This window comes from Euleptes europaea, chromosome 16 (genome assembly GCF_029931775.1).
Source record: "Euleptes europaea isolate rEulEur1 chromosome 16, rEulEur1.hap1, whole genome shotgun sequence".
Taxonomy (NCBI): domain Eukaryota; kingdom Metazoa; phylum Chordata; class Lepidosauria; order Squamata; family Sphaerodactylidae; genus Euleptes; species Euleptes europaea.
Genome location: NC_079327.1, coordinates 44,474,082 through 44,501,667, shown reverse-complemented (window position 1 = coordinate 44,501,667; position 27,586 = coordinate 44,474,082). Strand labels below are relative to the sequence as shown.

The 27,586-nt window shown below is 42.6% G+C and overlaps 1 protein-coding gene across 1 annotated transcript; it reads left to right on the top strand.

Annotated features, from left to right (window-relative positions):
- Positions 1 to 488: 488 nt before the first annotated feature.
- On the top strand, positions 489 to 27,586 carry VEGFD (vascular endothelial growth factor D). Its single transcript, XM_056861699.1, has 7 exons — positions 489 to 645; positions 13,899 to 14,109; positions 16,266 to 16,456; positions 18,132 to 18,280; positions 19,121 to 19,218; positions 25,887 to 26,082; positions 27,357 to 27,586. The coding sequence occupies exons 1-7, from the start codon at positions 562 to 564 to the stop codon at positions 27,481 to 27,483; spliced, it is 1,056 nt and encodes a 351-aa protein (XP_056717677.1). The 5' UTR covers positions 489 to 561; the 3' UTR covers positions 27,484 to 27,586.

The following is a 27,586-nucleotide window of genomic DNA, read 5'->3' as shown; positions in this document are numbered from 1 at the left end:
GCCAGTGTCTGTATCTGATTTAAGACGCAGGCTTCTGCAGGCTTCCATGAAGGCTCTGGGAAAAAAAAGTTTCACTACAGAGTTGGATTACAGCTCTCTCTAGCTCAAAACATTGGCTGTTATACTGCCGTCTTAAAAGGCAGCTGTACCACGGAGCACCAGAACCCCAGCATATTTGAACATTTCCGGAACTACAAATAAATACCGAGTTTCTGTTGTGTCCAGGTGGAAGATGGATTGAGTTTATCATCTGGAACCTTTATTTTCCTGCTTCTGGAAATACAGGGTTTTTGGTTGGTTGGTTTTTGTTTATTTTTTAAAAAAACCAAACTTATTTTTTTATCTTAAAAGTATCAACGGAAAATAAAATTCTACTTAAAAAAAAAAAAGCTCTGTGCCATAGTTGTTTACTATTCCATATTATCAGCCGTGGAGGAAAATTCGGGACGTGCGCTTGTTGTTTTTCATAAACAGTTCATAGAGAAATGCATTTCGAAACGGATTTCTTCTCAAGCTGTATGATATCAACTGTTTAGCGAAGTGTGGATTTTAAACACAAGGATGTACGAGCGGTGGGCAGCTGTGAATGTATTCATGGTGTCCTTTCTGCATCTGCTGCAAGGTTCCCAATTTGGCTCTGTAAAGGTAAGTTTCCTTGAACTTATTAGGACTCTGCTCCAGTGTATTTTGATGCTGAATGGATGCTTCTGTCTAAAATGACTGTAGGGTTATAATGATATCTTTTAAGTTCTCCGGGGTGGGGGTGGGGGGGCTTGTGTACTACATAAATCTATAACCCAATGTATAAATTGCATACATAGATAACCAAAGAGGAAACTTTCCATTTGCTTTGATCCAGCCAAAGTTAAGCACTTTTAAGTTTCATGATTCTAATGGGGGTGGGGGGATTTCAGTGAATGCCTAGCTACCCCATTGAAAGCTTGGTGGCTGAAAAGTGCTTTATCTTGAGTTAATTAGTGAATGGTTTTTTTAATGAAAACATATACAGTTTTTGACCATTTCAAATTATATGGCTGTTTGTAGTAATTCACTTTATTTCAGTGACAAAATAGAACTGCTTTTCTAGAGTTCTAATCTAGTCTTCCATTAATCTACTTTAAGAGCAATTGTAGCACTTAACTGTAAGGTTTCTTTTTCTGGAAAACAACAACAACACAAGTTTCATGGGGTTTTTTTTTTTAGTCCTGTCTTTGCTGTCTTGTTGCACAACTGTTCTTTTTCTGATCCGCTTTGGAAAGTATCTGTAATGTACTGTTTCCAGTTTTTGCTTTTCTGTTCCAAATATCCAAATATCCTCTGTTCTTTCTCCTACTGTTTAATTAAATAATTACATCCTTTATACCCCCACTTTCTTCTGAGTGTGGACCCAAATCCGCATATATTGTTCTTGTGAGTATAAATGGAGGAGATAACAACAACCCTGGGAGGTAGGCTGAGGGTATATGACTGGCACAAACTCATACAGTGAGCTTTCACGGCAGAGTGGGGATTTGAACCTTGGTCTCCCAGATCCTGTTCTGAAACACTAACCACTACACTACACTTGATTCCCCCTTTCTAATACGGTTTAACTTCTATATCTCTGAAATGTTATGTCATCATTTTAGCATGTATTAATATGCTAGAGAGGTTCTGCTTTCAGTAGTGAAACTGTCTAGTCAGTGGAATAAGACCAAATTGCCATCTGTTTTAATAAAACAGACTCTTTGCTGCCAAATACAACCTAGAAAGAACCTGCTAGAGTTAATTTATATCCTAAACTTTCGATGCTCTGTTAGCTTTTTTGTTATGTAAAGATCTCCTTGTTATTTGACACACTCTGCATTTCCTTTACATGTTACATGAAAAACCCTGAATCGCTGATGGCCTTAAGCTTAACCGAGTCATAAAAATGGATTTAGGACTCATCCAAGATGTTAGCGAATAAATGAATGTTATGACCGCTAGGATGATTCGCATCAAAGTTCTGAAACAATGAGTTAAATAGCAAAAGAATGCCATTTCCTTGGAATAACTTCCACGTGTTTACATAGAAAGTACGGTCTTTGCATGAAAAAAAGGGCTTGGTGTTTTCATGGGATAATCCTGTTCTGTCCGCACTAGCGAAAACAAAACTGTTATTAGATTAGTGCTTGGCTTCAGAGTGAAGCAGTCAGGCCCCAGGGCATTAGTGCAGCTCGAGAGAATGGCAAATGTATTCCAGGACTAGCGGAGAGACACAACACTGTTGGTCAGTTGGAAAGAAGACACCCCGTGCTCATTACTTCATGCTGCGGCAGAATGTAACTTTTGTGTTAGATGTTTTCTTTTTTATTGGTCTTCTGAGTCTTCTTACTTTATCGTTGCTCACTTCTAACAAGATTAAGGCTGAGATCCCATGTGAGCTTAATCTCTGCTAAACAAAATGGGATTTTGTTCAACGCAAAATTGGGCTGTAAGAAATTTCATCCAAGGAATAAGAAAAAAACTATCTTGGTTAAATCTCTCTTAAGTTTTGAAACCGTTCATTTGTAACATGCCTATTACTTGATAATTTCACATAATTTGGTCTACATTCTTTGACTGTGATACTGTCAGATAAGGGGAAGACTGTTCTAAAATCCAATTATTATTAGTTTATGAATAATGGATCCCTGAATAGGATTAATTAGTAATTATGCTAAGTGTGTTACAGAGAAGATCCCATACTTAACTGGTTTTTTCCTTCGATAGTGCAGTTATCTTGGAGCACCTTCTCATGGAATTTCCCCTTCAGTGGTCTCATTTACAATGACCCCACGGTGAAGAATACACTAACTGCGTTTACTGTTTCATATTACAAATTAATGGTCGTGTTTCATGTTCAGGAGAACTTCACAAAACTCACAGCCAGCCCAACGTGTTTTCTCATAATACTGTAACAAGTGCAGGCATGTGTTTAGCAAGGCAAAGACTGAGAATCTGCCTCTGTATTACATGCAAGCAGATGAAAGACATAGCAATTGGACCAGGATGTTGTGGGGTTTAAATACCATTCAGTGTAAGCCCTTGGTCGTTTATGCATGGGTACTTTCACTCTTGTTCACACGCACACACCCCCATCTGTCTCGGTTGTTCCTTGGAGTTATGCATAAGTTTTCCATCCACTGGAGGTGACCTCACTGCCTGCCCTCACAAATCACGGGACCTCCTGTTCCTCTGTTAACCCGATTCTTCCCTCTCCCCTGAGCTCAGCCCGGGTGAAATTCCTGTTCGTAAGGCAAAGCGTGGGACACGCAAGCTTAGTTTCTACCACAGCCGATTACAAAGCAGCATGTAAAGAGGCAGGGATTCAAATGCTTCGTGGGAGCTCTTTCTGAGCAGAAGAAAGCCTTTTTCGAACTGAGGCTTGGATTTATCCTCCCCATTCCTTTCAGATTGCTCTGTTTTTTGTTCTTAAAAAGCATTTTTATGCAGCAATTGGGTTGGGGGGGATTTTCTCTCACAGTAAGCTCTACAGAGTAAGCCCAATTACAAAGCAGCATTTAAAGGGGCGGGGACTTGACTTGAGTTTGGAGACTGCTGGTGCATAGATTCCCGACAGGAAGGTGTGGGTCCAGCAAGCAACGGACATCAGGAAAAACTCCCGTGCATAAACGACCTTTGTCTAGCTTAATCCAGTCATGCCTGTGAAGTTGATCTCTGAAGGGATCTAATGTATCTGCAGCAGAGCAACTCAGGCATGTTCCAACCCTGAGTTTCACGCAGTGGTATTTGCTGTGAGGCCCTGGGAGAGCCATATTCACAGCATCATCAACCAAAAGAGCCACAATGACGCCTGTCCCTGGCTTGAGGCCCACACCTTAGACTGGCTTACAGCTTGCCCATTACTCTGGTGGTTGTTCCAAGGTGTGTACAGTCTGCCAGCCACAGGCCCCACTGGGCAGTGGTCTTGCCCACTTTCCTGAAATATGGGGCAAGTACCACACTGGAGAACAGTGTTCAAAAAAGCCACAGGTGGCTCTTGAGTCACTAAGTGTGCATCCCAGGTTTAGCATCTTCCAGTGTTATTGACAAATGGCTAGATTCTGCACCTATTACCAATGGGGGAGGACCCTGGTCCCTGAGAATTCAGCACATGAAATTGACTTAGACCATTAGTGTCTCAAAGTCAGTATTATTTTCTCTGACTGGCAGCAGCTCTTCAGGGTCTCAAGCAGTGGTTTTTCAGATCACCCACTACCAGATCCTTTCTTTAAACTGGAGATGCTAAGTATTGAACCCACGACCTTCCGGATATATGAACCTCCCCTTCTGTTTTGTCATCATGAAAGCATTACGAAGGTTAGGCAGAGGGAGAGAGTGGTTGGCTCAGTGCCACCTAGTGAGCTTCATAGCCAAGTGTGGTTTGAATCCTGGGTCCAATACACTAACAACTATATCACACAGCTATATAACAACTATATCAACTATACACTAACAACTATATCAATACACTAACAACTATATCACACAACTATATAACAACTATATCAACTATATCTCACAGAAGTCAGAAAAGATCTGGCCTGATTGTGGCCCTACAATCCAAGATCCTCTTCTACTGGAGTTAACAGAAGTTGGAATGTCTACTCTAAACAGCTGATCAGACCCAAAAGAAAAAACAGCCCACATTTTCCTTTCACCAAAGCTAGAACTTGTAGTACATCTCCAACTTGGCATCATACTGAAAGAGAGAGAGAGAGAGAGAGACTTCTATCATGTACAGAGTACTTCAGCAAATAAGCATGAGCAGGTCTACTTAGTAGGGCATCCTGGGGCAGATGTGGCATGGGGAGCTGTCACCGTCTGCTATGAGGAAAGGAGCAGGATGTTTTGCAAAAGCATTAAAGCTGGAGAGGAACCGAAGCAACGCCCATTCTGGGGACCGAATTAGATTTCCAGCTCTGTGCGATCGGGCGGCTGCCAAATGGGCCCCGGTCCAAACAAGCCGCTGGCCTTGCCAACCCAGTCCAGACTTCCTGATTAACCAGGGGAAAAAAAATTATCTTTCAAGCCTGCTAGTTCACAGAACTTGTTTTTCGTTCTCCAGGAGATAAATGCGCAAGTGGAAATAAAGCCAAGGCAGTGCTCCAAGGCTGCTGAGAATTGCCTTTCCAATTACGACTAGTGTGCGTTCCTGTCTTAACTGTAAAGCGAACTTTGTAAAGTATCAACACTGTCAATAAACATTTGTTGCCTTTTAGTATCTGTTGCTCCACTGTGGCTAAAATGACGAGCAGCAATGCATAAAACATGAGGTTCCTATAAGTGAATCATTCTCCTAGAAATTGCAGTTGTTTCCCAGGAAGTCATGCAAGAAAGGTAAGCTTGCTTCGGCAAAGGCAGATAAAAGTATATTATTATCCCACAGTGCATCTACCCTTGACTCATTTCCTTGTCAGTTGGGGCGGGGGGAACGAAGAAGGCTTTTTTGTTCATGAGAATGAGCAGAGAGAAATCCTTCCTTTTTTTCCTATGTAATATGAGAAATACAGTTGTATTATATTTTCTTGATGTGACTAAGCAAACAGACTCAAGATAGTAGCTAAGGAAATACGAGTAGCTGTCAACTCTCAGGGATCCCATCATGAAATACTTTACATTAGTCACCAGCAAGATCCTTTTATCTCTGAGATTTGGTACTTTTTAAAAAAATCAAAGGCATTTTAGTAATACCAATGCTACTTGCACCTTGTGTAGATGCCATGCTAAGGCACTTGCAATATTCTGCCACGCTGGATTCCTGTCGTGTTTGAAAGCTGACAGAAGAAATGGTAGACGATTTTATACACATGATTTAAAAAAAATTACATCAGGGCCCATACTGGCAAATGTATTAGATAAATACCATCCAAATTTCCCTGTTCTGTTGGATGTTGAAAATAAAACCATCAGTATACTAGTACGCTTGTGTGCAGTGATATGGTGTGGCCTCATTTAGAATACACTCTATAGCTACAGTCACTGCATTTCAAAGAACATTGTAGAGCTGGAAAAGATGTAGAAAAGGAGAACCAAAATGGTCAATAGGATGGAGCGCATTCACTTTCAGGAAAGGCTAAAGAGGGGCTTTTTAGTTTAGAAAAATGTTGGGGGGGGCCATGAGACAGACAAAATTATGGCATGGAGAAATGGCTAGAGAGAATTTCCCCTCATTTTCTCATAATACTACAAATTGGAGGCACCCCATGTAGATTGTAGGTAATAGGTTCAGGCCAAACCAAGTATCTTTTCATACAGTGCATCATTAGCTTGTGGAACTGACTGCCCAGGATTTTGTTTACGATGATGGGTACTAGAACCGATGGCTTTAAAGGGGATGGTGGTTAAATAGAGCCATGCTCAAAGACCGTATGCCTCTGTGTGCCTGTTGGGAGTTACAACAAGAAGGAGGCTTTGGCCTATGTGGCATGCTTTTGGTCTTCTAAAGATATCTGGTTGGTCACTATGGGAAGCTGGTTATTAAATTGGATGTATCATCGGTCTGACGCAGCAAGATCCTTCTTATATTTTGTCATATGATCCACTGGCATAATCTCAGGCAATAATGGGTTGGGGAACATATCTTCTGAGCTTGGGGTAAGAACTGCAGTTTTACACTGAAGAATGCTTTCTGATTTGTTGGGAGGTTTATTGGTTTGTTTTCCTGATCTTGCATCTTTTGAACATGCCTAATACTTTGAACCACAAGGAAAGGTGGGATATATATGCTTTAATAAATAGATAAATGTAGCCATCAGAGGCGGCTGCTCTGGCCACTATTTCCAGCCTGCTAGTTCAAAAATGAAAAGAGGGACTAGACTCAGGACCAAATCCATGAGAGTTCAGCAAAATATAAATAAACCTCAAGACTATTTGGTCCCTTTTTTGTTCTTTGCCCAGTTCTAGTTCAGGGTGAAAAACTACAATCAGGACAAAGCTTAGAACAAAGTTGGTAGGCAAAGTTGATGCAATGACAGCTTGTCTCAGTAGTTATAGGTAGGGTAAGGTTGACTTTGACCAGGTGAAAAGTTTGGGAATTCTACTGGACCCTCCTTTGCTAGGAGAAACAGGTTGGTGTTGTTGCTTGCAGAACCTTCTTCACTATCCTATCTTCTAGACTCAGGTTAAGACACATGGATCTTTAACTTCTAAACTGAATTATTATAAAATATTCTACATGGGGTTGCCCCTAAAGACATTCTAAAAGCTGTAATCTGGAAGGCCTTTCCTGGGCAAAAAAAGGTCTTGGTGATTGGTATATGCCCTGATAACATCTAGATTGGACTACTGCAATGTGTTCTACATGGAGCTGCACTTTTAAGAGTGTCCAGAAGCTACAATTGGTACAGTTTCAGTATCACTGTAGCCTTGTTCCACCTACACTGGTTCCCAATTTACTTCCTGCCCCAATTTGAAGTACTGGAATTCACCTTTAAAGCCCTATACAGCTTGCGGCTAGCATACCTTAAGGACTACTTACTCCCATATGAACCTACACAACTACTAAGGTCATTTTAGAGGTCCTGCTCTGAGTTCCCCCCGTCTGAGGTTGGATTGCTGGCAACCCAAAAAAGAGCCTTCTTGATCTTGTCATTAAATCTATGGAATTCCATCTCCAGGGAAATTTGTCTATCCCCTTTGTCATTGTCTTCTGCCAAAGGGTGAGGACATTTCTGTTTTGTTTGGTATTCACTCACTGGTTCTCATTGACCCTCCTTCCCATTTATGTGTTGATGTGATTTGTTTTGTTATAAACTTTTTGTGTGTGTCCAAATCACACAAAATGATGGTCTCACTTTGCTCTGTGTATACCTCACTTGGAGTATTGTGTTCAGTTTTGGGCACTGCAGTTTAAGAAGGATGTTGACAAGCTGGAACTTGTCCAGAGGAGGGCAACAAAGATGGTGAGAGGTCTGGAGACCAAGTCCTATGAGGAAAGGTTGAAAGAGCTGTGTATGTTTAGCCTGGAGAGGAGATGACTGAGAGGTGATATGATAGCCATCTTCAAGCATTTGATGGGCCATTATATAGAGGATGGAGTTAGTTTTCTGTTGCCCCAGAAGGTTGGACCAGAATTAGTAGGTTGACATTAAATCAAAAGAGTTTTCAGCTAACCTTAGGAAGAACTTTCTGACAGTGGAACAGGGCATCCTCATCACACGGTGGGCTTCTCCTTCTTTGGAGGTTTTAAAGCAAACTATGTTTGCTGCCTTAGGAAAATGTTTTAAATAAAAATGTAAAATATAGCTGCTTCCTTGTTTCTAGGCATAGGGCAACACATGCACATTAAATCTGTGCTTTGTTGGCAACAATATTTAATCATTTTATTGGCTGATTATTATAAGCCACATTGAGCATGGGATAAGGCATGGTCACATTGCATAAATATCTGTTGATAATATAAAGGAATGTATTACAGACAACCTACCGTATAGGTGAATAGCAATTATTGCAACATTGTGTGAGCACAGAGGTAAGACCATTTACACGCATGAGAAAAATGCAGTATAATGTTTTGAGTCAGATCTACAACCCAAGTTGTACAGGATGAACCAGTGGAGAGCAGACATACTCTGCTTTCATATGAAGAATCTGATTTGTATGAAAAATCCTCTGCATCTGGTAATTAGTTTAGTTCAAATAAATTCAAGTACCACTTAACAATACATCCATGTTTTCCCACTCAGTTTTTCCTCTTGACTTAAAGTATTTTCTCACATGAGGCTTAAATCATGCTCTGGTTGCTGCACTATTTTACGTGAATGTGCATTCTGACTAACACCAATTTTATATCTGCAGTTCAAACAAACCTAAGGGGGGGAAATGCTTTGACCCTCATATGTGACAACAGGCACAGAAAACTCTTCTGCCTCAATGTACTTTCAGAAATCCTTGCATGCATTGCATCAAGCCCCGCTGCCAAGAAGCTATAAAAATCTCCAGCTTGGCTTGCTTTTGTAACTTTTAACATCAACCCTATTTGTAGAGATCAGCAGGAAAAGCTTTGCATAGCACAGAGATAAGTATTATTGCTGGCTTATGTCCGCAGGTCAAGCATTTCAGCACTTCTCTTCTGGCAGTGGTTCCCCATGTGAATAGTGAGTTAGTATGCGTAGACTCTAGCACACATGAATTATTTCTGGAAAGAAACCATATATGCACCACAATGAGTGAACAGGCTGGTGGACAAGGACTAGAGAGTGCTATGCCCAAATCCCTGCTGAGCCGTGAAGCTCAGTGAGACCTGGTCTACACACATGCAGTAGAATGTGATGAAGAAGTTATGAGGTAGTCCTACTGTAGCTTGAGGAGTTCCATATTTTTCATGGTCCCTTGTGCAAAAACTTCTCTGCAAATTAAAATTTTGCATCTATCAGTGGAAAATAGATCCAGCCTAGCCCTTCATAGGCTATACTGGTTTTCCATTTTCAGTGAACTGTCAGTCTAGGGAAACTGTGACCAATATAAAGTTCCCCCCGTAGTCTGAAGTAGGACATTCCACTCTACCACTTTAGCACTCTGCCCCTCATTATGCTGCCCCTGAAGACCAGATCTGAGTCACCTTGAATCAATCACCATCTCTCAGCCTATCCCACCTCACAGTGTGGTTGTAATGGTAAAATGGGATAACCCACAGGCATGGCCTTCAACAAGTGCCTCCGTCCTCTCCCCTAGCCTTGTGAGACTTCTGGGTATTGTGAGACTTCAATTCCTAGGCATCTGCTGATCTACTGGGTAGCAAACTCTATACAAACATGCACTGCCCAAGTGATTGTGCTTTGTTGCTTTATATCAAGCAAGGGTCAAACTTCAAGGGCTCACATCAGGTAGTGCTGGGGTTGCCAGCCCATGAATGGCAGCCCCAGGGAGCTTTGGGGGTGGGGCGGACATTGCACAGTGTCAAGCAATACTGTAATGTGACCTGGTTGCAATCCAGAAGTGATGTCATGCATCACTGGGACACTCTAGAAATCCTCCAAAACGTTATGGCTTTATCAGAGAGATTTGGGAGATTACTACTATGGCCCAGTGATACATGATGTTTATGCAGCCGGAAGTGATGTCATGACTTTTCATGATGGCACTTCCCTCCCATTCCCCCCCTGCTGCACCAGACAGCAGCCAGAGGCCAAGGGTAGAAGGTCTCCCTCTATAGTAGGAGACCTGATCCCCCTACGTAGTGCCCACTGCCAATGGCAGCCCTTGAACAGTCCAAAACACCCAGCTAACTGGAGGTTTCTTTGGGAAAGCACAAGATCTCCTAGAGTATGGAGCCATGAACAGTCACTCCAATTCTCTCTCCTTCCCCAAGGGAGTCTCTGCCCACATGTAAACTCTGTGGGTTCCTTGGAGGAGGAAGACAGATCATGTCTCCCCCTTGCAGGAAAATAGGAAACCCGTGCCTGCTTTGTTCTGATTCTTAGAATAGTGGCCATTTTGTTCTGAATCAAAGGAACTAGGCACAGGCTGCAAAAGCTGACCACTATTCCCAAGCAATGTTCACAGTGAAGTGGTTTATGTTGCAGCTAGGATTCACTGGGATCACTCTGCCCAGCAAATGGAATGCAGTACAAATAAATGTCTTGGACTAGACCATTCATATTTTTGTGGTGCTGAAACAATATATCTTCTGGACAGGAATCTTTAAAAATAGCTTGGTTAACATCCAGCATTCAGTATTATAGCTCTCCTAAAATTTCTGGTGTGCAGACTCATTAGCTGAACCCTACAGGAACATCTCATAGAGCAGAATGTTTCAACATGAAGCAAATTCAGCACTCAAATTTATCCTAGAAGTAATTTGAGAATATTTATATCTGAGAAAAAGAGAGGAGACGCTCTAAGAAAGCCTGACACTATAGTGTTGATGAAACACCATTTCAGGGCCATGGAAAATATGGAAGCAATGTGCATTGATTTGTGCAGTGTGTAACTGAGTGTCATCAAGTTGCTTCCAACTCATGATGATCCTATGAATCAATGTCTTCCAAAATGTCCTATCACTAACAGCCTTGCTCATGTCTTACAAACTGAGGCCAGTGGCTTCCTTTATTGAGTCAATCCATCTCATATTGGGTCTTCCTCTTTTCCTGCTGCCTTCAACCTTTCTAGCATTATTGTCTTTTCCAGTGTCTCTTGTTTGCTCATAATGTGACCAAAGTATGACAGTTTAGTCATTTTAATTTCTAGGAAGAATTCAGGCTTGGTTTGATCTAGAACACACTTATCTGTCTTTTTGGCAGTCCGTGGTATTTGTAAAACTCTCCTCCAAGACCACATTTCAAAGGAATCTACTTTCTTCCTGTCAGCTTTCTTCATTGTCCAACTGTCACACCTGTGGATAATAATGGGGAATATTATGGCATGAATTAACTTGATCTTGGTTGCCAGTGACACATCCTTACAATTCATAATCTTTTCCAGCTCCTTCCCAGTCTCAATGACCTTCTGATTTCTTGGTTAAGTCTCCCTTTTGGTTGTTGATGGTGTTAGCGCCCAGACTGCCCCAGCTACCTGGTATGCCATAAAGGCATATAGGATCAAGGATGACACTAAAGCAAGGCACTGCTGCACAGATATGAAATCCATCTTTGTATCTGTGTGATACTTTGGAACTTGCAGGCAGTAACACATCACTTTGCATTTCCCCAGGCTCAGGGCGTGAAAGGCTGACAGGCAATGGGAGAAAGCAAAGCCTCCCTTGCATACGAAATGAAGTGCTCCTAGCAGACACCTGGACGATAGTGAGAACTTTTAATCCCATCAGCAATCGAGGCTGTTCAGCCAAAGCCCAGCTATCCTTTGCATATCCGATGCAAGCATTCAGGGGAGGTTGAAACCATTTCCTGTATGACTCACACCTATCCTTGGACATTTACTCACATTCTAATAACTATGCAGAGCAATCACGGGTATTTTTTGCTTCCTGACATTATCTCATACTTCTCAACCCTATTATCCAAGCTACTGGAAGAGCAATCAGGTTCTTTGTCCCAGGCAAAGCTTTGTTTGTCCTCAGGGCATGAGCTACCTAAGTCGGGTACTAGGGCTGCACCGAAAATAATTTTTTAAAAAGCTGAGCTGAAATGGCAATTCTTGAATAAGCCTAATATATATTCGGCCAATCAGGAATCAGCTATTTCCCCTTGTGGCAGGCAAGGAAAGTGAGTGATTATTTCCTTGCTTGCTGGGGCAGCCTACCTGGACTCGAGGATAACTTACCAAATAGACGCAAGGTGGAGAGGAAGTAGGCTAATTGAAAATTCCCACCACTAAAGTCTATGGGGATTTTGTTCCAAAGCTCCTGTGGGGACATTTTTGGAAGTAGAGGTCCCAAATTTTCAGGGTAGCTTGAAGGGACTCTCCTTGCAAGAACCCCCAAGTTTGGTGAAGACTGGGGCAGGGGCTCTGATTTTATGGGATCTGGAAGAGGTCACCCCCTCCTCCATACAGAAGCATTGCAATGTCTCACTTTGCAGTGCTTCTGTATGGAGGAGGGGGGTGACCTCTTCCAGACCCCATAAAATCAAACCCCTGACCCAGTCTTCAACAAACTTGGGGGTCTTGCAAGGAGAGTCCCTTGTAGCCATGCTGCAAATTTGGGGGCCCTACCTGCAACCCCCCCCCCCCAGGAGCCGCAAAAAGTCTCTATGGACTCGAATGGCTGAATTTTTTCGGGAAACTCAAAAATAAGCTGAATTCCCATATTTACCGGTATGGGAATTCAGCTTATTTCAGGTTTCCTGAAAAAAATAAGGACTAATAAACCAAACCTGAAATTTACCAAAACAATTTTTTTTGCACACCCCTAGTGGGTAACAATGGAGCCAAGGAATTGAAAACCTTGAGCAATTTCAATTTCTTCATTGTCAACCTTAAAGTTGTGTAATTATCCAGTAGTCATTACTTTTGTCTTGATGTTCAGCTATAATCCTGCTTTAGCAGTTTCTGTTTTAACCTTCATCAGTAGTCATTTCAAGCCTTCACGATTTTCTGCCAGTAATGTAGTATCATTGGCATATCTCAAATTGTTAATGTTCCTTGCACCAATTATCATTCCATCTTCATCTAAATCTAATCCAGCTTTCTTTATGATATGTTCTGCATGTAGATTGAACAGATAGGGAGATAAAGTACATCCTTGTCTGACACTTTTGCCAATTGGAAACTATTCTGTTTCTCCATATTCTGTCCAAAGAGTAGCCTCTTGTCTGCAGTGCAGGTGAAAAATCAAAACAATCAGATGCTGTGACACACCCATTTCTTTTAAAACCAACCAAAGCTTTTCATGATCCACACAGTCAAAAGCTTTGCAGTAATCTATGAAACACAAGCTGGTTTTCTTCTGAAATTCTTTTGTATGCTCCAGTGACCAATGTAAATTTGCAATGTGATCCCCAGTGCATCTTCCTTTTCTGAATCCAGCTTGAACATATGGCATTTCTCGTTCCATATATAGTACCGGTCGTTGTAAGATTTTGAGCCTCGCTTTACTCATGTGAGAAATTAATGTGATGGTCTGATAGCTGCTGTAGTCTTTGACTTTGGGCAGTAGTGGGTAGTTAAAATTTATTATACTGTGAAATGTCATAAAATCCTTCCCATGTTGACAAGCCTGCTCGCTGGGCTGATGGTCTGCAAAAGTGAGCCATATCTGGATCTGGGTCCTGACCCTCCAGTTATTTTACTAATTCTAAGGATTGTAATCTTCAAAAACCAATTCCTTTTGGTCAAAGTTTTTTCTTTACTGCTAATGTGATGTAATTATGATGTAGTTGGATATATATTACATTGGCACATTCAATAGATTTGAATGCTCTTTTCCCAAGATCTAGATAAGCAGGAGACTTCCATTCCACCATTGTTGCCCTCTTGGTTTTCCTCCTTCCATCCAGAGACCATCGCTTTCTGCGCTGGAATGGTCAGAGCAGCAGATCAGGAAAGCTGCCAGTCTGGAAGAACTCCTTCGAATTACCCACTCTGAGGACTGGAAGCTGTGGAAGTGCCGTCTAAAACTCAAGAGTGTGGCCACCCAGGACTCCAGATCTGCATCGCATCGCTCCACAAGATTCGCTGCTGCTTTTTATGATATAGAGATACTCAAAGGTAGGTGGAAAGTTTATGAACTTCAGATTTCCACATCCTCTACACAACATGTGTTGATAGGAATTAAATACACCGTTTTGTTTCTTATTTTAATTATAAATACCTGAGATTATGCCTGGGGATTATTCCTGGGTATGAAATATATACACATTTACTGAGGTTTGTCTCTTTTTCATTGGTTTGTTTATAACAAGGTGCTCTTGAACGATACAAGCATGGGGCTCTCAGCCTTTAAAGAGAGTTCTAAAAGAAAAAGGAGTATTTTTAAATGGCAAAAAATGGCACCGGTGGTGTAAAAGTAATTGTATCTTTAATTACAGTGATGCCACAGGCATCCTTCAGTAGATGCCCACACTACTCCCAGGGTCACAGCTGCTGTGTTTGTTAGGGGACAATGGCATTTCTTCAGCCAATGAAATAGTGAAATTTATTGTTGGGAACATCTGACACCCCACTGGAGATCATCAGCAACAAAGAAGAACTGTGCATTTATTGCATGGTTTGGCAGTGCTGTCCCAAGCAGAGTTACACTCTTCTAAGTCCATTGAAGTCAATGGGGTTAGAAAGTGTAACTCCTTTTAGGATGGCATTGCAAAATGGTCACTTGGAAAGTCCCTTAAGAATAAGTGCACAGGTTTATTTTTTACAAAAAATAATAATGAAATGTAAAGTTTTAGAAAGGGGGCTGACCTGAGATGGAGAAATGAGTTCATATTTCTGCTGAGAGTCAGACATATATGAAACTCATTCTGAGAAGCTATTTAGACTTGAAGAATCTGATGCCCATGCCACATCTGTATTGTATAATATGGGGAGTGCCCCCTATTGACAGATACCCACAGAAGTGAGGAAAACAGGATTGTGTTGACAAAAAGGCTTCTGAGCCAGATCAAAGTTATTTGGGTTTTGTGGTCAAAGCTTTTTGTTTTCTTTTTTTGGCTCATTCATTACAACCCAACAGATATTTGATTTAAATAGGGATTTTTTCCACTAAAAAAGAGAGTAAACATGCAATGTAGTCATCTGAAGAATCTGCCAACAGCAGCTTGTAAACACACAGAACTTGCCAACAACCCAGAAATAAATAGGCTGTAAAACAAACATTTAAATTCCTGTTTTTATGAGGAGTGTCCTGATATAAAACACCTCATTATCTTGGACATGGGTGGGTGGGAACGGTCTAGAGGAAGGAAAGCCCAGCATTGTGAAAAGAATAATGTCTCAGATCCAGTTCACAAACCAGTGATGGGCTGTGGTTGCTCCTTCTCTGTGTCTGGGCGTAAAGATGCTGTTGAAGCTGCCACCTGCCACATACGATATGTGCCGGATTTATGTATAAGCTAAACAAGCTATAGCTTAGGGCCCCACTCTCTTGGGGTCCCCCAAAAAAATTTAAAGGAAAAAAAAACCTGGATGTTCATTTCCAAAATATAAGATAAAAAACAAATAAAATAAAACCTACATGCAGCAACAGTGTTTTGTGTTGTGTAGGCTCCTATGACGTAAGTAATGGGCCCCGTCTTCTTAATTGTATTTCAGTTCAACAATTACTTTGATACAATGCATATTTTGTGATGTGCAAATGGCTTTAGATACCGATTAGGTCCATAAATTACCGTATAGCATATATTCAACACACACACACACACAAAAAACCAGCGACAATTTGTTGTTCACAAAGGACAGCTGGACATATAAAGGGTCCCATTACCTTCAATAGCTTAGGGCCTCATCAAACCATATCAGGCCTTTTTAGAAGACAGGCCAGGCCAGTGTTATTCCTGGCTGTGGTCAACCTCAGCTTGGATCACTTGTCATGCCAGCATTGTTTAATAAAAGATGGTAGTTCCTACAGCAATGCTGTACCTGCATGGGGGCTGGCCACGCTGACAAGGCAATTTCTGGCACAACCCCGTTTCAATTCTGTTTGGGTTCCACAGACTTCCCTGTAAGGTACAGAAAGGTTAAGGAGGAAAATGGTATCATTATGTTACCCGTAGAGATTTGTTTTAAGATTTGCAAATCAATGTTGTTTGTATATTAATGGCAGTGCGCTGTCCTTTCTAACACAGTTGTAGCAGGCTCAGTGGTGTGCTGATGCAACTGTGAATCCAGTTGTGACTACTGCACTTTTAGAACAACTGTGTATTCTCCAGTTATAGATGAAGAGTGGCAAAGAACTCAGTGTGTGCCAAGAGAGACCTGCGTAGATGTTGCAAAGGAGCTGGGCACCACCACCAACAAATTCTTCAAGCCTCCTTGTGTGAACGTTTACAGATGTGGCGGCTGCTGCAACGAAGAGAGCCTGAGCTGCGTGAACTCAAGTACTTCTTATGTTTCCAAAATGGTATTCAAACATTTCCTGTTCCTCTGTGATTGTACCACCTTGACACAAAGGAAACATGAGGCTCAAAGAAGTACGCCATGGCTCAAGGGGGGGGGGTTGAATTTGCATGGGATACATGGTTGCTATACTTTTTCATTATTTCACTATGAAATAATTATTTCACTGAAATACCCTTTGTGGGGGATTATTACCATTATAACTGGGTAATAGAAACAAGGTGTTAGTGAAAATATTGTCGAAGGCTTTCACGGTCAGAGTTCATTGGTTCTTGTGGGTTATCCGGGCTGTGTACCAAGACCACGGTTACACAGCCCGGATAACCCACAAGAAGGTGTCAGTGACTTGCTCAAGGCAATACAAGGAGGCCATGGCTCATCAGCCACGTGCACACTAGTGTTTGTAGCACTAAACCTCGAAAACTCTGAAGGGCAGACATAGTATTCAGCCTGTTAAGAACATGTGAGAGAGGCACCCCAGGTAATGGTGGCTGGTTGCATCTTCCCAGAAGCTCAGGTCTCTGTTGCATGAAGTTGCCAGGCTGGGCACAGGACGTCCTGTGTACGGGATGTTGTGCCCACCCCCAGGTCCCCATGCCTGAACCTTCCACCAAGTTGCCAGGCTGTGCCTTTTTAGAAGACAGGCTGTGCCTGGCAACTGGTGGAAGGTTCGGGCATGGGGACCGGGGGTGGGGGTGGGCACAACATCCTGTGCACTGCTACATCATTTCTGGGAAAACCCAGAAGGGGCATAGTGTAACGCTAGGAATCGCTGGAAAAAATCTGTGGTTTTATCATAGAGAAAAAAGAATAGCTGAGAAAGCCCAATAGTGTAATGCTGGTGAAACACCATTTCAGGGCCATGAAAAATATGAAATAACTACTGATTTGGACAGTAGTGTACACTAGTAGTGTTTGCAGCACTAAATATAGTAAAATGTGAAGGAGAGACATGTCTTCACCCAGTTAAGACCATGTGAGAGAGGCACATCAGGCAGCTGTGGGATTGCAGCTTCTCAGAGGCTCAAGTCTCTTATTATCTGGCAACTGGTGGGAGGTTCAGGGTGCGGTCAATGGGGGGCCGTGATGTGCTGTGAGCCGCTACGTCAGAAGTGAGAACCCAGAAGTGATGTACGGTGGTTCTAGGAATCTCTGAGAACCATAGAGTTTCCAGCAATTCCCAGGGCTACCCTCTGTCATGTCCAGGTTCCCCCTGGAAGTAATGTAGCAGAGCACAGGCTGCTAACAGAAGGCCTTCCTCTATAGGGATGCCAGTCTCCAGGTGGGACACAGGGATCCCATGGGATTACCATTCATCTCCAGACTACAGAGATCAGTTCCCCTGAAGAAAATGGATCCTTTGGAGGGTGGACTCTATGGCATTGTACCCTACTGAGGTCCCTGTCTTTCCCAAGCTCCATCCCCATATCTCCAAGAATTTTCCAACCTGGTTCTGGCAACCCTACCCCCCATCCCCCACCAATGGCCAGGGGGGACCTGGCAACGCTACTCCTCCATGGCATGTCTTCAGTAGTAGTATCGAAGAACACTCATAATTTTAATAAGGGATACAGGCCTTCATTTTCCTTCTCCAAAGCTGAAAAATGTGTGTTTTAGGGAGTGGACAGGCTAATAACTGAATTAATAATAGAAATTAATACTGTGTTTCAACTTTCTAGCTCTTTGAGATTTCAGTTCCTTTGACAAATGTGCCTGACCCAATTCAAGTCAACATTGCAAACCACACAGGTTGTAAGTGTTTATCAAATGCTCAGCGCCAACCATATTCCATCATAAGAAGATCTGTCCAGTATTCACAGGAGGATCGGTAAGAAAGATAGTTCTCCCCTCCATGCTTTTTATACCCCTGCCTCTTAAAAAAATTAACCATGAAGCTTTTCTAGGATTGTCCATACATTATGTGAAGGCTACTGAATCCTTAATATTGTGTGATATCGTATATATTTTTTATTCAGAGGAATGTGCTAAGATTACTTTGACAAGGTAAACTATGTTACATTATCTATGGACAGGCTCTTTTAGCAGCAGTTTTTAATTACCATGGCATCTTTAATATTTGCAAAGAAAAAAAATCTAATTCAACATAGACAGCTGTGGCAAATTAAGAAACAGCAGGCAGAAAGAATGTAGTTTGTGGCCCTAGCTTAATTGCTTTGCAAATGTAATTCCTTGAATTGTTCCTTTGATGTTAATGAGCCTTTTTGTTGTACAATTTTAAAGTTGGACATGTTTTTAACTTGCACCTAAATATAGAAGTCTCTCAACAAACTCTCTGAACCAATTTATGGAACTGACCATCAGTCCGCTTCCTTTGATTAGTCAACAAATTTATTTTATTTATTTACTTCATTTGTATCCCACCTTTCTCCCCAATGGGGACCCAAGGTGGTTTACATAATTCTCCTCTCCTCCGTTTTATCCTCACAACAACCTTGAGAGGTAGGTTAGGTTGAGTATGTGTGACTAGCCCAAGCTCATCCAGCGAGCTTCCATGGTAGAGTGGGGATTCGAACCTGGTTGTCCCAGAACCCAGTCCAACAAACTAACTGCATGCTGACTTTCACCCAGTTGGCTCGTTTATTACCATATTTATATTTGATTTACTTTCTCAAGGTTTTCTTAAAATCTGCATTTTGTTTCTTCTCAGTTGTTCTCATTTAAAAAAAATGTGTCTCAATGGCTGGATATGGGACAGCAATAAATGTGAATGTGTTGAAGATGAAGATCATCCCAGCAGAAGAGAAGGTATACCTACTACTATATATTCACCAACTGTGAAAAAGTACATTTAAATTCTATATCAATAGTTTACCTTGCCCTAACAATTTGTGGTTTTTTTCTCCTCAGTGTAGTTACTCATTTTATTATCATTACCTACGTATTGCACCAGGCTGCTGAGAGAATTGGTCTTTGGGAGATACCAGACATATGGATCCTGTCTATTGCTGCCATTGCCAGTTATTCCTTCCTTTGATGGAAGCAGTGTATGGCAAGCTTCCCCCGCCTTCCTCCTCCTCCTACAATATGCTCCCAGAAGAATGATTCTCTCAGCCATCCTGTGCATGGTAGATGTTTCTCATGCTGACATGCCAGCACCATTGGCCTTCATTCAACCTCCTCCATTTGTGGCATTAGCGGTTGCAAATCAGCAGAAGCAACACTTCCATGTAAAGGAGCAGTTGTTAGAACTGGCCCTGAGAGAGACGTAGGCTATTTATGTATGGTCGCTTTAACCTCCTTTATTCCCTGTTTCAGCCAGGATGAAATTTTTCTGTGTGCACATAACCTCATTCCTTGTTGGCTCAACCCTGTTTCAACGCAAAATGAACCTGGTTTTTCCCATTCCTCTTTTGGCCCGAATTAAACCGTTCATCCTGGCTCATTCCGGAATCACTGAGCGAGCATACACCTTTCTCGGGTGGAGCTTCGCCCCACCCTTTTCTAAATCCCTCTTCAAGGCAGCATGCAGAGAGCCAAACGGGAACCACAGAAGATTGGCTTCTCTCACAGCCAATCACGAAGCAGTGTGTAAAGAGGCAGGGATTCAAGTGCTTCCTGCTACCTCAGAGCTCTTTCTGAGCAAAAGAAAGGCTTTTTTCAAACCAGGCTTGGATTCCCCCCCCCCTTCTTTCAGATTGCACTGTTTTTTGTTTTTTTGTTCTGAAAATGCTTTTTTATGCTGCAGTTGGGTCTGGAGGGAAGGAAATCTTCTCTCAGGGTGAGTTCTGCGAAGTCAGCCAATTACAGAGCAGCATTTAAAGGGGTGGGGCTTGATTTGAACTTGGGAGACTGCTTTTCTGTATTCATGCCTCCACTAGCACACAGTTTTGTCCCTGATCATTCCAGCCAATGCATACAGTTTTCCCCAGCCCGGGTTACTTTGATCCTGGCTGAAACAGGGAATAAAGGAGGTTAAAGCGACCATGCATAAATGACCGTACACAAAGGGGTATAGAACCCAAAAAAAGACTGAACCCTGGAAGCTACTTTATCTTTCCTGATTGGAAATGGGTAAAGAGGAAACAAGAGCCATGTTCAGTCACTATGATTTTGGTGATCCAATTGCATGCAAGGGGAGAATGTTCGCCATTTTGTATAAATAGGGTATATTTTCCTGTTTCAGTATGTGTGACCAGAAACCCAGATTTTTGAGGGCAGGGTTCAAAATGTTGAAGCTGGAAAATGCATGCATTGCCCTATTCACACAAAATGGCAACTATGTTGGGAGGTTTGTGGGTAGCATGCTTTCCAGTGAGGCAGGAGCACTAAAAGGGATAAAACTCAGAATACAATACCAGACATGGTGTCATGGGTCAGCCTGTTGTGGCTTCCTCAGACGAAGAAGATCTTGAAGCAGAAGGCAGTGAAAAAGAGGAGCAGCAGAAGGCTGAGCAGCCACAGACAGAGCAGCCTCAGGCAAGCAGGTCCTCCCCGTGTCTACAGCCACCCAGTGTGGGGGACTCACCTGTGTCAGAAGTCCAGCCATAGGCAGTGTCACCAGAGGCCCCCCCCCCCAAGGCCACAGGCAGTGTCACCAGAGAGCCCCACAAAGCCACTGGAGCAGAAGCGCAAAAGACTCTGGGCACAGCTACAAGATTGAAGAAGGGGTGCTAGACTACAAGCCCAACGAAGAACACTCCCTGATGACAGTGATGGGACTAATGAGCTTCACTAGGCATGGAATGGTGAGACAGGGTAATGAGCAATAGCTGGTTCACCCCAGGTCTATTTAAGCCATCAAGTAGGCTTGGCTGTTGTGCAAGCAACTCGTCACCAACCTCCTTGTGTATTGGCTTTGTCTCCCTGTTATACTTCGGATTCCTGGCATCCTGATCTCTTGGACTGACCCTGCCTCATGCCTTGAACTGCTCTTGCCTGTGTTGGTATCTTAGACTCTGCCTGAACCGTGAATGACCTTGGACTGCTTCACAGACTATGCTTTGAACCTCTGTCCCTCACTCTCTGCCTGCAGCACAACACATGGTGGAAACTCAAGCTCATGTTTGACTTACACAGTGTCCTGTGCCTTTAAGACAAGTAGAAATTACTAGGTGAAGCTTCCTTCAACACAGCTTCTGCTTGCTGGAAAAAGATGTGCTTGTATGGTTTATGCCTGTCAGATAAGGTACAGGAGCCATAAAAAGGAGAAACTGACCACATAGTCAGAATACAAGCTTTAAAGGTTCTATAATGACCTTAGATATCTATTTATTACACCCATCCTCCAAACAAATCCCAGGAAGATTGAAGGAACTGTATACTGATGGAAAGGTTCAAAGCCAGACCAAGAAAGCATCAGAATTAATGTTCAAAGTATAATTATAAAGCGACTTCCTATTACTTATTTAGGAAGAGATGAGGTCATTTACATTTTGTTCTGAGGAAAATAAACCAGCTCCTTGGCTCCATGGCAACTATCCTAAGTCTAAATCCTTTTGACCTGAATAAATGTGGAAGTGTTTACTCTTACTCATTTATATAGTCACATTATTATTTATATTGAGAATGGAAATTTGGACCAGCTCAAATGAGAATGTCATAAAACTGGAATAGGTGGACATTGAAGGAATTCCCCCCTCCCTTTCTCAGTAACTTCTATTTTGCAGCAAAAGAATAAATCTGCCAAACGGGTAGTAAAAAATACTGTAACCATCAGTCTCTACGGTTCATGCCTTCTTGACAGATGCCCTCGCAAAGCAGATATCCTCAGACCACTTATTAAAAAAATGCTCCCAGGACCCTAATAATACTTCTGTTGGCCAGTTGCTAGTATCCCTGTTGGGGAATTCAAGCAGGATATGCAGCCACGGACCTTTCTGATGTGGATTATGTAGACCAGGGGTGTCAAATATGCGGCCCGCAGGCCAGATGCGGCCTGCAGAGGCTTTTCTCCGGCCCTCTCCCCTGTCCCTTTCCAAGTTCACTGGGGCCGCTGCGGCCTCGCAGGCCCAGCCTTCAGCCTCACTCATCCCTTTCTGGGCTTGCCAGGGCCACTGCAGCCCCAGTCTGCCGCCTCCCCCATCCCTTTCTGGGCTCACCAGGGCTGCTCCGGCCCCACGGGCCCAGCCTGTGGCCTCCCCCCATCCCTTTCCAGGCTTGTGCTGTGGCCATGGGGTGCAGCCTGCAGTCTCCCCCCATCCCTTTCTGGGCTTGCCAGGGCCAGCCAAGGCACTCACCAGCCACACCCTCCCAGTCCAGATCTGGGCTGGCAAGACCACTGTGGGCTCGCCAGCCAAGGCACCCATCCCCCTCTTGGTCCAGATCTAGGCTAGTGAGTCCGCTGCGGGCTCGTCAGCCAAGGCACCCACCCCTGGTCCAGATCTGGGCTGGTGAGTTCGCTATAGGCTCATCAGCCAAGAAAGCCACCCCCCAGTTTAATTTTTTTTAAAAAAATAATAATGCCAGGGATTAGAGATACAAACGTTATAGACTACACATGCAAAGTCAATTAATTATATTATTTTTACTTTATTTTTCACTTAAAATACAAACATACTTAAAACAATAACAGTAAGACTGTTAAATAAAAGAAAATACTGTAAGAATGTTATTGTAAGCTTGTTTGTTAAGTAAAAAACAGTACAATTAATTGACTTTGCCAGCGTCTTTTATAAAGTTTGTATCTTTAGTATCTGGCATTACATTTTATGGTATTTATTTATTTGTTTGTTTGCTTGCTTGTTTGTTTGATTCACACGGCCCGGCCCAACCAAGTGACATTTATGTCATATCCGGCCCTCCTAACAAATGAATTTGTCACTCCTGATCTAGACCCATTTCAATCTGGTTTCTGGTCCAATTTGGGACTTAAACTGCCTTGTTCCCACTGGGACATGATCTGTGCCAGGAGATAGACTGGGGGAGTGCAGTCCTGTAGGTTGAATAAAATTGAGCATTGATTTATTATCTAGTGGAGTTAGGAGTTGGAAGAATTGTGTTCCATCAGCTACACTATGGCAGGTGTATTTTGGATAGTGGTGCTAGAAGACAGTGGCATGGCATTTATGCTATGGAGTTCCACAGGCCTTTATTTTCTCTAGCTGGAAAAGTCATCTGGAAATTTTGGGTGAAGTCTCATCAGTAAGTGGATAATATTCAATGCTGTTTCTCCTTTTCATTTAATCTCAGTAAGTCAGTGAAGCCCTGACCTGGATGGCCCGCACTAGCCCAATCTCATCTTGGAAGTTAAGCAGGGTCAACCCTCGTTAGTACTTAGATGGGAGACCACAAGAAAGTCCAAAGTTGCTATGCAGAGACAGGCAATGGCAAACCACCTCTATTTATCTCTTGCCTTGAAAACCTTATGAGGTCGCTGTAAGTCGGCTATGACTTGGTGGCACTTTTCCCAAGGCAGTGGATGTTCTGAACAGGAGCTTGGAGTTGGTAATGAGATAGGTTAAGCACAGTAAATTTGAAGCTGGCGTTCAACTGATGCAAGGTTGCACTTCTCTAAAATATCAGGTTTGCAGCTCGAGAGTAATATTAGATCTTGCATTGTTTGTGGATTCACCGGTGATACTCATAGCTTGAAGCACCATCTGCCAACATTGGTTGGTGTGCTAACTGTGGCCACTTTTGGACAAACTTGCCACAGTTTATCCATGTTTTAATGATATCTATGTTTGGTTACTATGATATGTTACACATAGGTCTGCCATATTTGGCAATTTCAGCTAATCCAGAATATAGCGGTCAAATTGCTAACCGGAAGTTATTACAATGAGCACATTTTTCAAGCATGTCAAGAGCTTCACTTGCTTTCAGTCTGCTTCTGGGCACAATTCAATGTGTTTTAAAGCCTTAAATGTCTGAGACTAGTCTTAAGGGTGCTCTTTGATGAACCTGCCCATCAGCTGAAATTGTCATTGGATGTCCTTCCTCAGGTACAGTTCAGACCATTAATGACCTAGTTCTGCACGTTCAAAGGGACTAATTTCTTGAAAAATGATTCTCTGTGCAAAATAGCAAACCCATTTTTTTAACTGACAGCACATTCAATAGAGGTTTGTGAGACAATATTCAAAATAAGCTCAACAGTGAATGTGGTGTAGAGGTTAGAGGGAGTGTTGGAGCACAACGAGTTGGCCATTTAACTTACAGGGAAATTTGCCAGTGGGCCACTGCTGTACGGAGCCACTGGTGGCCAAACCAAGCAGAACCAAGCCCAATCAATTCTGCCTAAGCCTCAGGGGCCACATGGGCCATACCCCTCATCAGCAATGGCAGATGCTATCAGCTCACCAACTATTTCCTCCTGAATAGGGTTGCCAGGTCCTTACCTGCTACCGGTGGGAGCTTGCTTGTAGTGGGGAGGGAAGCAATCTGCGCTCACAATAATGTCCCTTCCAGGTTTGCCCTGGAAGTGTCAGGAACGCTCTAGTACACCCCTCTATGGTTTCCATAGAGTTTTTTGAGAGATGTGCTAGAGCATCCCCATCGCTTCCAGGGTAAACCCAGAAGGGGCATTATTTGCCATGCGCTACTGCGTGTGCAAATCCCCCCCCCTCAGCTGGCCTGCTTCCACCTGCTGGCCAGCTGAGGGGCGGCGGGCATGCCAGTTAATTGGTGGGGAGTTGCCCATCATTAACTAGCATATGGAAACCCTATTCTTGAACCACTTCTAGTTTGGGGGATGATGCAGTGGGTAAGCTAGTAAGTTAATGCCCATTTCCAGCCCTACTGAGCTGAGTGGTTCTGCAGTGCTGGCTTGCTCCAGGGCCATTTTCACTTCCCAGTCCACTCCTGTGTTGGACCAGGACTGGAGCCACTCAAATTCCAATCTCCGCCCAAGCCATAAAGTTCACTGGGTGACCTTGTCTTTCTCTCCACCTAATTTATCTCACAGTGTTGGTACAAGGATAAAATTGAGGAGAGAAAAAAAAATCATGTATACTGCTATGAAATCCAGGGAGGAAATGTAAAATATAAATATGATGGAATAGTTGGTAACAATGCCAGAAGGGGTCTGTTGTTCAAAGTAAGTAAATGAACAAACAAAAATCCCAATATATATTCCTGAGCCCTTGGACATGCCTAAAATAGTGGCTCCCAGCAAATGCCAACCAGAACAGATAATTTTGTTTAAAAAGGCATCTGACCACCAGACTCCATGCTGACTATGCATTTTTTTTTGGGGGGGGGGGAAGGGATACGAATATCCCAATATTATGTTTCTAGCCATATATTGGTGAAAATTCCAATTCTAGGAGTTCCAGGCCTTGAGTAGACTGAGCATTTTATAAATTAAGTAGAAGACTTCTTTTAAATCTGCAGGATAATACCTATGAGTTACTCCCTATTTCTGCGACCTTTAACAAACTGATAGGCTGCCAACGTTTTAGGGGCGTTCAGTGGGAAAGGACTTTATAAATCACTGTCCCTCTGGGCTACAAAACATGTGTCTTTTGTGCCAGGATTTCCTCCACTTGCTGAACTTGCGATGTGTGCACCAAATATGGACTTTGATGAAGAGAACTGTGAGTGCGTCTGTAAATGGAAGTGCCCGGGCAATTTATTTCAGAACAAAGAGAACTGCAGTTGCTACTTGTGCACAGAGAACCAGGAAAGCTGCTTTCAGAAACATAAGACGTTTAATCCAGAAACTTGCAGGTAAGCAATTCCTTGCATTTCCGTTCAAAAACAGCAACAGCCTGTTCAGTCCCCACCAGTATACCTGATGGATCCACCCCCAACTCAAGCTTGGAGTTCATGCTGAACGATGAGGCTTGAGTGAGGATAAGATAGACTTGCTCAGTTAACCGTTTTGTTTAACAACGGGCTAGAGAATTACTTATTTTTAAATGAAAGCTGGGAATTAAAATCACCTCTTAAGCCTGTTGTTACAATGCTTCAGTGATATATCAATATTTCAGTGTTGTTTAAAAAAGAACAAGAAAAATCACTCATCTTCAGAGTGGGGGACAGAAAGAGGGAGTGGTTTGACCACAACAGTGGGCTAAAGGTGGGTGAAGATGGGCAGGACAAAAAAAATGGACAGAAATATTACAAATGAGAAAAAAGCAGACTCAAAATTGGCTTCCAGAAAAACATTGGGGTAAAAGTGGCCTTGAAAGAATTGGAAAAAACCCAGAGGAAAAAAAACAAAGTGAAAGGCATAAAAATGTGGGTTCAGGGGATAAACAAAGCCATATGGGGCCAGAACTGACAAACTAACCATGCGGAAAAGCCCGATTTGCATCCATACTGCAGTCCAGCAGGAGTTGGGCAGACTTAGCTCACACTAACAGCGTCACCTTTATTCTTAACGTTGGTTTCTCAACATCTTGGTGTAATTTTTCTTGCATTTTCTGTACAGCTATGCTTACTAATTTCTGGATGGTGGACTAACCTGTGCAAATGTAAAGCAATATCTAAAATCACAGTCTGGGTAGAAAAAAACCCCCACAAAGTTTGAAGTAAAGGAACAATAGCAAGATAAAGAACATTTCAGGAAGTTGTCCCAGAATGATTGATCTTTTTTAAAAAAACGGGGCCACTTTCTCATGGAGAAACTTAATGCTCAAGTAGCTGTGAAGCTGGGAGTTCCATGGATCTGATATTTTGATAAATATGATCCCATATTTTTCCTCTAAACATCAGGTGTGTGGGTGTCCTAATTCAGATCAGGAGCAAAACATGAAGGGTGGTGTTGGTGTTTAAGCATTTCCAAATGGTGCCATTTTCCCATCCTGAAATAGCTCAAGGGAACAATACAAGTACTAATATAGGGGAGGTGGCAGGGTGGTGTGAAGATGGCCTGGCTTTATGAAACAGGTTTGGATTACATGGTTGTTGTTGCTTTTTTTTTTTAATCACTCCCGGTTCCTATTCTGTGATGCAGAACTGTTTACTGATCATATCATCTTTTCTGTTGTCTTAAACAGTTGTGAAGACAAATGCCCATTCCAGGCGAGAACGTGCCCAACTTCTAGGCCAGTGTGTTCAAGGCACTGTCGCTGTTTCAGAGGAGGACGAGGCCCTCATGGGTCTCAAAGCAAAGAAACCCCTTGATCGAGCTTTTGTTACCCTTGCACAAAACATGCACTCTCTGTTTTGCAAAGTAGCTGTCTACCACTAGCTATTCAACTATAATAATCGTGGGATATGGGCGACA